Raw genomic sequence first — 12,352 nt, forward strand, 5'->3', positions numbered from 1 at the left:
GGCAGTGTGGACTTGTTGGGCCGAAGGGCCTGTTTCCACACTGTAAGTAATCTAATCTAATCTAATCTAATCTAATCTAATGGTAGGACTGACTATCAGCAGGACCTTGACATGCATGTTCACTGTTCCCTACAGATAGCCAGACACATAGATAAAGTGGTTAAAGGTGGCATATGGCATACTTGCCCTTATTAGTTGAGGCAAACTGTCTAAGAGCAAAGAGATTTTGCTGGAATTGTACGAAAAAGTTGGTTTGGCAACAACTAAAGTCTTGTGTGTAGTTCTGGAATCAACATTATAAGAAGGACGCAGGCAAGACTTACCAAGATGTTGCCTGAGTTGGTGAGTTTTAGTTATAAGATAGGATTGCACAGATTGGGGATGTTTTCCTCAAGTAAAGATGACCGAGGGGGGGGGACATGATTGAGATATATTCTAATTAGGAGGAGCATAGACAGGAAGAAACTTTTCCCCTTAGAGAACAGATCAATGACTGGGGCATAGATTTAAGGTAAGGGGTTGGAAATTCAGAGATCTGAGGGGAAAACATTTTCACTCAGAGGTCTTCAGCATAGAAAAAGATGCTTCCCATCCATCAAGTCTGTACTTGTCAAAAAAAAACCCACCTGACTATTCTAATCCAGTCTTCCAGCACTTGGCCCCTAGCCTTGTATGCTTAGGCTAGAACTCACCCCCTGTCAGGGTGGTAGAGGCAGAAATATTCAAGAAGCCATCCTCTCCTATTTGTTAGCTTTATGGAGGAAGTGGTGGAGGCTAGTACAATTACAACATTTAAAAGGCATCTGGATGGGAATATGAATTGGAAGGGTTTAAGAGGGAAATGGGCCAAGTGCTGGCAAATAGGACTCGAGTAATTCAAGATATCTGGTCGGCACGGACAGGTTGTACAGAAAGGTCTGTTTCTGTGCTGTACATCTCTATGACTCTAAGCATTTAGATGTACACCTCCAAAGCCTAAGCATACAAGGCTAGGGGCCAAGTGCTGGAAGACTGGATTAGAATAGTCAGGTGGGTTTTTTTTGACAAGTACAGACTTGATGGATGGGAAGCATCTTTTTCTATGCTAAAGTCCTCTATGAACTGGGACTATCCCCCATTACCACTCAAATTAACAATGCTAGTCCAATTTTCTCTATGTATACTCTCATTTATACCACAAATCATAAACTATGTTATTGGCCCATCACATGATTCACAAGTTACATTCTTTTTATTAGTTTTAGGTTAGCTCATGTGCAATTAACTTCATTACTTTTCCTTTTGCCACCAAGAATAATAACCAAACCAAATACAGAATATATTGTAAGCATTAATAGTTCACAAGTTTCAAATGCAGTTGAAAATATTCCAAAATCTTTGATTTCAACATTCAATCTTAATTTTATCATGGAAACTACACTGTATAAAAATAAAAATAAAGGCAGAAACAATAGTAAAATGGACTTGATAATTTAGTAAATTATTTACAGCTTTGCTTGGCAAGGAAATCTATTATCATTGAGAACTAGAACACATTCAAATGATAAGATGCAATGTTTTGACACTGACATTCAAAATATTTCTGCAGCATAGAACTCCAGTATGTGTTTTTAAAAAAACGTCTTACTTGGGTTGAGCTAAGCATCCTGGAGCAATCATATTCTGGGTATCTTCATTACTTTGGACAGATGTTAGATCCATCATATTCACTTTCACATCACTGGTGAGCCCTGGAAATTTAGGCAGTAGGCCAAGTATTTTCTCAACTAAACAGTCACCATGATGAGCGACAGAACCTGTAGAAAAATAAGATTGTTTAGTTGTCTTTATAAAACTTAATTCTGTTTCCCACAGAGACAAGTAGGAAAGTATTAAGCCAAATTTTTGATCTTTATTAAGTATCCATTCCCTGTCAACAATTGCAGAAACCACTTAGAGTAAGATAATTCATTAATGCAAATCACTAGAATCTCAAAAGTGCCTTTAAATGCTTTGTGACATTCTAGATTCAGTTAGAAGCTCCACCAACCCAGTTATTAATTGGGAAGATTACAACACGAAGAATTAACAAGCAAATAATTTACATTATATCAAATGGTTCAGCAAGTGGTTGAGTAGTACAGACGAGGAACAATCAAGATTTGATTTCTGTTCTGAGTTGCATGACAATATCAGCCAGGTAACCACAAGGTTGCAACTAATGGCTCAAGATATTGGAGAGACTAAAGAAAAATTGGAACAGCTTCATGGCCCCATGGTTATGCAAGAACATTGGGGGTGGGCAGTGTGTAAAATAGCTGTAATATAACACAGAAAGACAGTTGCCTTAAAAAGTTTAACCTAAAAAGTAGATAAAAGCATTTGTAACTATTAAACTTTATTTTGAGCAACAAAACTTTAGCTTCTACAAAATATGTCTATTAATGCCATTTCAAAGAAAATACATTGGAATCTGTTTATTCTAGGTGTGCTGGACAAGTTTTCCATAAGATAACGCAATCAACAAAATGAAATAACTATATAATTTTAGTCCTTTGTTCTTAACAACATAAAATAAGAAGTAGTTTTCATCCAATCTAAAGATCAGAAAATGCCACCTATTCTCAAATAGGCATGTCAGTACTTTGACTAACCTAGGACAGATACTTAATAGCAAGATTTAAAACAAGCTAATACACATTCAAGCATAAACTCAAGCTTGAGAATTAAGAACTGCAAAGAAAAGCGATGTGAAGCAGCTTTACTAAACTGAGGATTTCAGATATTATTAATTACGTAAGTGCATTCCTTACTCCAAAATATCACAGATCAAGTAAAAACCTAGACGTCTATCGTGTTGATTGAGTATAGAAACCAAAAAAAACGGACAACTTTAAAAGCAAAATACTGTAGACGCTGGAAATCTAAAACAAGCACAAAATGCTGGAGGTGGCAACATGGAGAGTCACAGAGTCATAGAGATGTACAGCATGGAAACAGACCCTTCGGTCCAACCTGTTCATGCCGACCAGATATCCCAACCCAATCTAGTCCCACCTGCCAGCACCTGGCCCGTATCCCTCTAAACCCTTCCTATTCATATACCCATCCAAATGCCTCTTAAATGTTGCAATTGTACCAGCCTCCACCACATCCTCTGGCAGCTCAATCCAGACACGTACCACCCTCTGCGTGAAAAAGTTGCCCCTTAGGTCTCTTTTATATCTTTCCCCTCTCACCCTAAACCTATGCCCTCCAGTTCTGGACTCCCTGACCCCAGGGAAAAGACTTTGTCTATTTATCCTATCCAAGCCCCTCATAATTTTGTAAACCTCCATAAGGTCACCCCTCGGCCTCCGGCGGTCCAGGGAAAACAGCCCCAGCCTATTCAGCCTCTCTCTGTATCTCAAATCCTCCAACCCTAGCAATATCCTTGTAAATCTTTTCTGAACCCTTTCAAGTTTCACAATGGAATAAATGTTTTTAATTCAGTATACCTCTTCTTCAGAACATGAAGGTTAGAAAATTGTTTTTTTTTAAAAAGACATTTTAGACAGGTCAGAGAAGAGTGAAGGGAGCAGATAGTAGGGAGGCCCGGTGAAAAAGACAAAAGGGATTAGCGAGCTTTGAGAAGATTTGTAGCTCAGGTAGAGGTTCTGGATCTAGGCTTGCTCGCTGAGCTGGAAGGTTCATTTTCAGATGTTTCATCACCATACTAGGTAACATTTTCAATGAGCCTCCAGACGAAGCACTGTAGATGATTCCTGCTTTCTATTTATATGTTTGGGTTTCTTTGCATTGGGGATGTCATTTCCTATGATGTCATTTCCTGTTTTTTTTCCCCCTCGGGGGTGATAAATCGGGTCCAAGTCAATGTGTTTGTTGATACAGTTCAGGTTGGAATGCCATGCTTCTAGGACTTCTCGTGCGTGTCTCCGTTTGGCTTGTCCTAGGATGGATGTATTGTGCCAGTTGAAGTGATGTCCTTCCTCATCCATAAGTAAGGATACTAGTGAAAGTGAATCATATCTTTTTGTGGCTAATTGATGTTCATGTATCCTGGTGGCTAGTTTTCTGCCTGTTTGTCCAATATAGTGTTTGTTACAGTCCTTGCATGGTATTTTGTACATGACATCAGGTTTGCTTGTTGTCTGTATAGGGTCTTTCAAGTTCATTATCTGCTGTTTTAGTGTGTTGGTGGGTTTGTGGGCTACCATGATGCCAAGGGGTCTGAGTAGTTTGGCAGTCATTTCCGAGATGTCTTTGATGTAGGAGAGAGTAGTGAGGGTTTCTGGATGCATTTTGTCTGCTTATTGGGTTTGTTGCTAAGAAATCTGCGGACTGCGTTCATTGGGTACCCATTCCTTTTGAATACACTGTATAGGTGATATTCCTCTGCTCTGCTTAGTTCCTCTGTGCTGCAGTGTGTGGTGGCTCGTTGGAATCCATTGTAGGTCAAGCCAAACAGAGACACGCACAAGAATTCCTAGAAGCATGCCATTCCAACCAAAACTCTATCAACAAACTCATTGACGTGGACCTGATTTACCACCCATTGAGAAAAAGAACAGGAAATGACATCACCATAGGAAATGACATCACCAACCCAAAGAAACCCAAACATATAAATAGAGAGCAGGAATCATGTACACTGCTTCGTCTGAGGTCCACTGAAGATGTTACCTAATATGGTGACGAAACGTCTGAAAATGAACTTCCAGCTCAGTGAGCAAACCTACATCTAGACAAAGGGATTATTAATGATAGCATGAGAGCAAGATGGTTTAATAAAATGGCAAAAAACCAAAAAGTCAGAGTCATTCCCAAGGACAGAGTGGAGAAGTACCAAAGGGTCAGCCAATCTATTTTTGGACTCACCAATGCAAAAGGAAACCACGTTGTCAGCAATGAAAACAGTAGATTAGATTCCCTACAGTGTGGAAACAGGCCCTTCAGCCCAACAAGTCCACACCGGCCCTCTGAAGAGTAACTCACCCAGACCCATTTCCCTCTGACTAATGTACCTAACACTACGGGCAATTTAGAATGGCCTATTCACCTGACCTGCACATCTTTGGACTGTGGGAGGAAACCAGAGCACCCGAAGGAAACCCACGCAGACACGGAGAGGACATGCAAACTCCACATAGACAGTCACCCAAGGTTGGAATCAAACCTGGCTCCCTGGCGCTGTGCGGGAGCAGTGCTAACCATTGAGCCACCATGCCACAGTAGTTTAGATTTAATAAGTATAAATAAAATGTTACTTCATCTGGAAGGTGCATTTGGGACCTTGGACAGTGAGAAGGTAGAAGGTAAAAGGGAAGGTGTCATGGAGGAGTAAGGAAGTGTAACAAGTGATGGAGGAGTGCAGCAGTTTATCACAGTGTGTGTTTGGCTCACATCCCTGCAAAAGTGGCCTCACCAACATTCTGTATAACTGCAGCTTGACGTCCCAACTCCGATACTCAATGTCTGAACAATGAAGGCAAGCGTGTCAAATGCCTTCTTTACATCGTCTACCCATGATGCAACTTTCATTGAGCTATGTATCTGAACCCCTTAGTCTCTCTGTTCCACACCACCACCGAGGGCCCTCCCATGAACTGTCTAAGTCCTGACCCTGTATGTCCTGCAAAACGTAACACCTCACATTTACCTAAATTAAACTTCATCTGCCATTCCTCAGCCCACTGGCCCAATTGAACAAGATCCCTTTGTAATCTTAGATAACCTTCTTCATTTTACTACTCATCCACAAACTTACTAACCATGCTTCCTAAATTCTCATCCAAATCATTTATCTAACTGACAAACAATAGAGGACTCAGCACTGATCCCTGCAGAACATTGCTGGTCACAAGCCTCCATTCCAATAAACAACCATCCATCAACACCCTCTTCCAGGTCTGTTGCTTTTTTTTCCCCAAATCAACTTGTATGCCACTTCCATGCATTCAATATTAAGGGTAATTTCCCTTGTAAGCCATGGTTTGGTCACCCTTCCTGTTTCACTTTTGCACAGAAAGGAATGAACGCTCCTTCAATGTTTGCCATATCATCCTTTTACATAATATTCAATGAAAGGCTGGACAGATTAAGCTTTTTTTCAATGGCATTCAGAAGAGTGAGGGGTAATTTGATTAAAATGTACAATGTCCTAAATGGTTTTGACAAGACGGATGTTGAAAAACCAAGTGTTTCCATTTGTAAATGAGAGCAGAACTAAAAGGCACTGTTGAAAAATTAGGTGGCATACCTATAGAACAAAGATGAGGAGACTTTTTTCTCTCAGAATGTCATGCCATTTTGGAGCTCTGCCTCAGAAGGCAGAGTCACTGGATATTTTACTGCTGAGGTCGATGTACTTTTATTGGGCAAGGAATTAGATGTGAATGTGGAATTCAAAACACAAACTGATCAGCCATGACCTTACTTATAGCAGAGCAGGTTTGAGGATCCAAATAGCCCACTTCTGCTCCTCATTCAAATGCTCATACTGTCGACAGTTCTGAAAGCAGAAGGATAGCATTTGAAATTTCATGAGAAATGGTTATCGCTGATTATTCTTAACCAAATATCCTAGCAGTTCTACTGCTTCCCTTCTCCCAGCCACCTGACTGATCTTCCTCTGAAGCCCTTGCTTTACCCCAAGCTAGCATCTGTCTCCCCTCACTTAATCCACTACCCATACAAACTACAGACTCATTTCTAACATTCCTTCAAATGCCCTTGAACGTTTTGTCACCTCCAAAATGGAGGCCCATCTTCCACAGATCTCCACAGCTGAATTCTTCCAACTAGGGTTCGATCCCTGCTCAATATTAAAACTGTTCCAAGTTAAAAATGACACCCTATGTCTGAGACAAAGACATCCTTTGTTGTCAAAGTTAAAAATCACAACACCAGGTTATAGACCAACAAGTTTAATTGGAAGCACACTAGCTTTCGGAGCAAAGCTCCTTCATCAGGTGATTGTTGTCAAAGACATCATTCTTACTGACCCTCTTCAACCTTTGACACAGTTGATCAGACCATGCTCCTCAAACACTGCTTCATCATCACTCAGCGTGGGAGGACAGCAAATACAAATCTGTTCAAATTTATTTCATCATAATAGAGGAATCTTCTTGCTTCCCCCCCATCCCACCTCATCTGAAAATCCAGCAATGGTTTTCTCATGGGCTTTAACGGCTGCAAGCTTTAGCTCAACATCTCCTTTCTCAGATCTCTAAACTTCCACAAACTCTACTCCATCACGTCTGGTTTATCCCTCTCTGGTGACAACTGTATGAGACATCTGGATAAAGAGAGAGAGCAAGAGTGAGAGGTATGGATAGCTGAGTTGCCATTGAACAGAACCATTACAGATATAGTGGGTCAAATAGCATCCTACATGCTGTACACGTACTACAAATGGATCTAGATTGCTTGCAAGTTCAAAGCCATAGCTGACTTGAATAAAGGTTCAATGCCTATCTGCACCATCACTGAAACCATCCATTACCTCTTTGGAATCCTTGTAGAACTTCAGCCTGTCACAGCTTATCTGCTACCGAAGCATCCTCCATGCCTTTGTTTCCCCCAGACTTGATTTTTCAACACATTCCTAGTGATCTCCCAAATTCTACCCTATCTAGACTTTGCTGCCTGCATCCTTATTTACACCATGTCTTAATTATTCACCATGTTTGTGCTCACTGATCTGTAATAGCTTCCAGGTAAGCAACGCCTTTATTTCTAAATTCTGATCTGGTTTTAAATCTCATTTACTGTTTGGTCTCTCCCTATCTCTGTAAGCTACCCCAGGCCCACAACCCTTTAAAGATTTATAAAGTCATTGAATTCTGCACTCAATTGCAATTGCTCCATTATTGGTGTCTGTGCCTTTAGATGCCTGCGACCCTAGGTCATAGAGATGTACAGCATGGAAACAGACCCTTCGGTCCAACCTGTTCATGCCGACCAGATATCCCAACCCAATCTAGTCTCACCTGCCAGCACCTGGCCCATATCCCTCCAAACCCTTCCTATTCATATACCCATCCAAATGCCTCTTAAATGTTGCAATTATACCAGCCTCCACCACATCCTCTGGCAGCTTATTCCATACACGTACCACCCTCTGCGTGAAAACGCTGCCCGTTAGGTCCCTTTTATATCTTTTCCCTCTCACCCTAAACCTATGCCCTCCAGTTCTGGACTCCCCGACCCCAGGGAAAAGGTTTTGCCTATTTATCCTATCCATGCCCCTCAATTTTGTAAACCTCTATAAGGTCACCCCTCAGCCTCCGACGCTCCAGGGAAAACAGCCCCAGCCTCTTCTTGTAGCTCAAATCCTCCAACCCTGGCAACTTCCTTGTAAATCTTTCCTGAACCCTTTCAAGTTTCACAACATCTTTCTGATAGCTAGAATTTCAATGCTGAACTGTCTGATTTTCACTTTTTTCTTTAAGAGTCATTGAGGCATACAGCACAGAAACAGACTATTCAGTCTGACCAGCACATGCCGACCACAATCCCAAACTAAATTCATCCCACCTGCCTGCACTTGGCCCATAAATCTTCAAACATTTCTTACTCATTTACTTATCCAAATGTCTCTTAAATACTGTATCTGTACCCACATCTACCACTTCCTCTGGAAGTTCATTCCACAAACAAACCACTCTCTCTGCAAAATAGTTGCTCCTTGTCTGTTTTAAAAAGTTTGTCCACTCACCTTAAAAATATGTCCCCTAGTCTTGAAATCTCCCCCCTAGGGAAAAGCCCCCTACCAGTCACCTTATCAATGCCCCTCAGGATTTTCTAAATCTCTATAAGGTTACCCTTCAATCTCCTATGCATCAGTGAAAAAAAATGTCCTTACCTATCCAGCCTCTCCTTATAACCCAAACCCACCATTCCTGGCAATATCCTGGTAAATCTCTTCTGAACTCTCTCCAGCTTAACAATATCCTTTCTATAACAGAGGACCAGAACTGGACACAGTACAATCTCAACATCTTATCTCAACTCTGATACTCAATGGTCTGAACAATGACAGCAAGCGTGCTAAATGCCTTCTTAGCCACCCCATCGTTGTGATGCAAATCTCAAAGAATAATGTACCTGAACCTCTGTTCCACAACACACCCAATATCCTGCTTTTAATTGCACAAGTCCTGCCCTTGTTTGCTTTAAGAGACTCAGACATACCTCTTAATGAAGCTATTGGCCATCTACATAATCTGCTTTTGTGGCTTTGTCTCTTGTTTTGCTTTTCAATGCCCTTGTGAACCCCCTCCGAACCAATTACTCCTTTGAAAATGTGTTGCTATGCATGGTGCTTTAAGTTCATGACCAGAAGCCACAAATGCTGCCAGACCTGCTGAACCTTGCAGCAATTTCTGAATTTGTTCAGTACAAAATCCTCCAGGCAATGTCTTCCATGCTAGCTTTCTGTTTGCCAAGTGGCTGCATATGCATACAGCTTAGCAAAAAGATTGCATGGGGCAATTTATTACATCAAAGGCACTACATAAATGAAAGCTAACATAACAGTACAGAAGTACAAACTTCTTCCCAAAACTGAGCAACACACATTTCACAAAGATGACATAAGGATCATTACCACTAATTAATGATTACAATTCATAGAAATATTTGGGCATCTGGATATATTATAACAATATTAAGTATGTGCCCAGCAGCAAATAATACTCCTACATTCACCATGATTACTTCAGAAAAATACACAGCCTTACACAGTCTCGTTAAATGTGGAAAATAATACAGAATGATGGAAGAAAGAAAAATTAGATGACTGATTAATATGCTTTTTTCAAATTTACCCAAGTATAAAGTTTAATTATTTCTTACATAATTACTACAGTCACACTACTACCCTTAGCTACAGTGTTATGTGACAAATTCAAGACTAATGATGACCATTAAACCATTGGCAATTGTCAGACAACAGTAATGTGGGTGACTCTTAACTGCCCCTTGAGATGCGTACTAAATGCTGTCTGGTCAGTGATACCCACATTCTGTGAATAAATGACAAAGAAATTCACAACTAAAAAGTTATTGGCAATAAATAACCAATCCAGGGCAATAAATAACCAATAAATATTCAATCCAGGTTGCAAACAATACACTGTACGATTTCTTGAAATGAGAGATATCACACCCATACTGTAGGTAAACAAATGGATAGCGTACCTGAGAGATCAAGTGTACGATCTAAAAAAACGATAGATGCTTTATGTTGAGCAGTTTTTCTTCTGTGTTTTGCTTGTGGACAATTGGCAAGTTCCCCTGCAATTATTCTGCTGGTAGGACCAACTGCAAAGCAGTCTTCCTTGAGTTGCAAAAGTTCTAACATAGAATTCAAAGTTGAAACCAGTGATCGGATTTGAATCTGAAGTTCAAAGGGCAAAGACTGAAAGTCGATGTCGTTCAGGCTCCCGAACTTCTTCTTGTCGGGTCTGTTTTTGTTGATCAGCTTCAGATCCTGAGGCACGAACGAAAACAAAGACGAATAGGCTGCAGTGATGCAAAGGTGGGGAGCAATGGGCGCGATTAGTATGGGCAGGTGCATGACTTCGCCAGTGTAATTCATGTTACCCATCCACTGGGACAGCAGGTCCCCGAATTCTTCGAAGACCAGTTCCTGCTCCATATCGACCATCATATTGTTGGCAAACAGATGGACAGAGTGACTAACCGCAGTAATCACCACACAATACTGGAAGGAGCTGAGGGTTACAATGTCGCGGATCACGTCGGCTGTGCGTCCCCTCAGCAAAGTGCTCACCACGAATACGGCTTTGAGCTGACCCGAAGCCCCCGCTTCGAAGCTGCTGAACTCTTTGACGTTCAGGGCTCCAGCTTGGAGCAGCCTGTCCATTCCGCCAGCCCAGTGTAAACTCTCGGCACACGCCGCGTCCATAAACACCACCGCCTTCTTGACTTTGGTGCACACCTTTCCCCAGCTGCGGTCGGCGAGAGCCAGCCCTGGCCCCATGCCCGTGTCCGCGTTGGCTCCATCACTCATGTTAACCCTCTGGTCACAACAACATGAAACTTTCGACCAGCCACAAACCGGTCGCTTAAAGATGACGTTCACAGCTTTAGACGCCCGATTATGACGTCTTATCCAATGTGAGCTCCCTGGACAGGGTGTATCTTAGTGCGCATGTGTTATTTCGATCTTGTCTATTCCGAGGGGCGGGGTGAGTGTTACCTGTGGCAGGTAGAAGTGCTCTTCATGTCAACACTTCTGGTTCATTACCTTCTAAACATGTGTTACTTGCTGTTGAATCTGTGGTGAAGGTGGGAGGAGGAATTAATGTTTTCATCCCTATTTGTAAACAACTCATTAAAGAATACCAATGAATGGATTTCAATGAAACATTAGGGTATGGCCAAAAGAAGAAATTGTTAGGTTTTTGGCAAATATGCATATCTGAATCTGGAATAATCTTAAAGAATCCACTCACACTGTGAAATAAGGCGAGTAACATTATTGACGTGTTGTGAGCTGTTTTACACAGAATGATATTCATTATTTTAGATGTAGAGAAAAAGAAGCAAAGGAACAGGCATTGAACATGAAAAGGAAACCATAGGTTTTCAGTAGGCATATTATGTTGAAAGCAAATACTGGATTAGTGGTGCTGGAAGAGCACAGCAGTTCAGGCAGCATCCAACGAGCAGTGAAATCGACGTTTCCTGATGAAGGGCTTTTGCCCGAAACGTCGATTTCACTGCTCGTTGGATGCTGCCTGAACTGCTGTGCTCTTCCAGCACCACTAATCCAGTATTTGGTTTCCAGCATCTGCAGTTATTGTTTTTACCTCATATTATGTTGAAAGGACTATCAAAAGGAAAGTGGGAGGATTTATGCCTGAAGATCTGGCTGAAGTACTAAATGAGTATTTTACATCTACCTTTGCATCGAAGGTAATGTTACCAAAGTCATCATGAAAGAGGAGTTGAAACATATTTTGCATCTGTAGTGGCTTTGTGATCAACTTCACCAATGTTCCACTTTGGCTCTTTTAGAGATGGTTTACTACCACTGAACTCTTCTGTATTGGGATGGCGCAGTGGTTAGCACTGCTACCTCACAGCACCAAGGACCTATGTTCAATTCCAGCCTCTGGTGACTGTGGAGTTTGGACATTCTGCAGGTGCTCTGGTTTCCTTCCATACTCCAAGGATGTGTAGGTTAGGTGGATTGGTCATGCTAAATTGCCCCCTTGTGACCTGGGGATTTGCAGGCTGGGTGGATTGGCCAGTGGAAATGTGGGGATAGGGTGGAGGTTGGGTCTGGGTAAGATGCCCTTTGGAGGTTGGTATGGATTCAGTATGGTATGAATAGCCT

At 41.5% G+C, this 12,352-nt stretch overlaps 1 protein-coding gene across 1 annotated transcript in view; it reads right to left on the minus strand.

Annotated features, from left to right (window-relative positions):
• Positions 1-11,080, minus strand: part of scfd2 (sec1 family domain containing 2) — a 322,946-nt gene extending 311,866 nt beyond the window's left edge. Inside the window, exons 1-2 of the mRNA XM_072569353.1 lie at positions 10,186-11,080; positions 1,628-1,796 (exon numbers count right to left, since the gene is read on the minus strand). Coding sequence (XP_072425454.1) covers positions 1,628-1,796; positions 10,186-11,020 — 1,004 coding nt within the window. The 5' untranslated portion in view covers positions 11,021-11,080. The remainder of the gene's footprint in view (positions 1-1,627; positions 1,797-10,185) is intronic.
• Positions 11,081-12,352: the final 1,272 nt, after the last annotated feature.

This window comes from Chiloscyllium punctatum, chromosome 1 (genome assembly GCF_047496795.1).
Source record: "Chiloscyllium punctatum isolate Juve2018m chromosome 1, sChiPun1.3, whole genome shotgun sequence".
NCBI classification, from domain to species: Eukaryota; Metazoa; Chordata; class Chondrichthyes; order Orectolobiformes; family Hemiscylliidae; genus Chiloscyllium; species Chiloscyllium punctatum.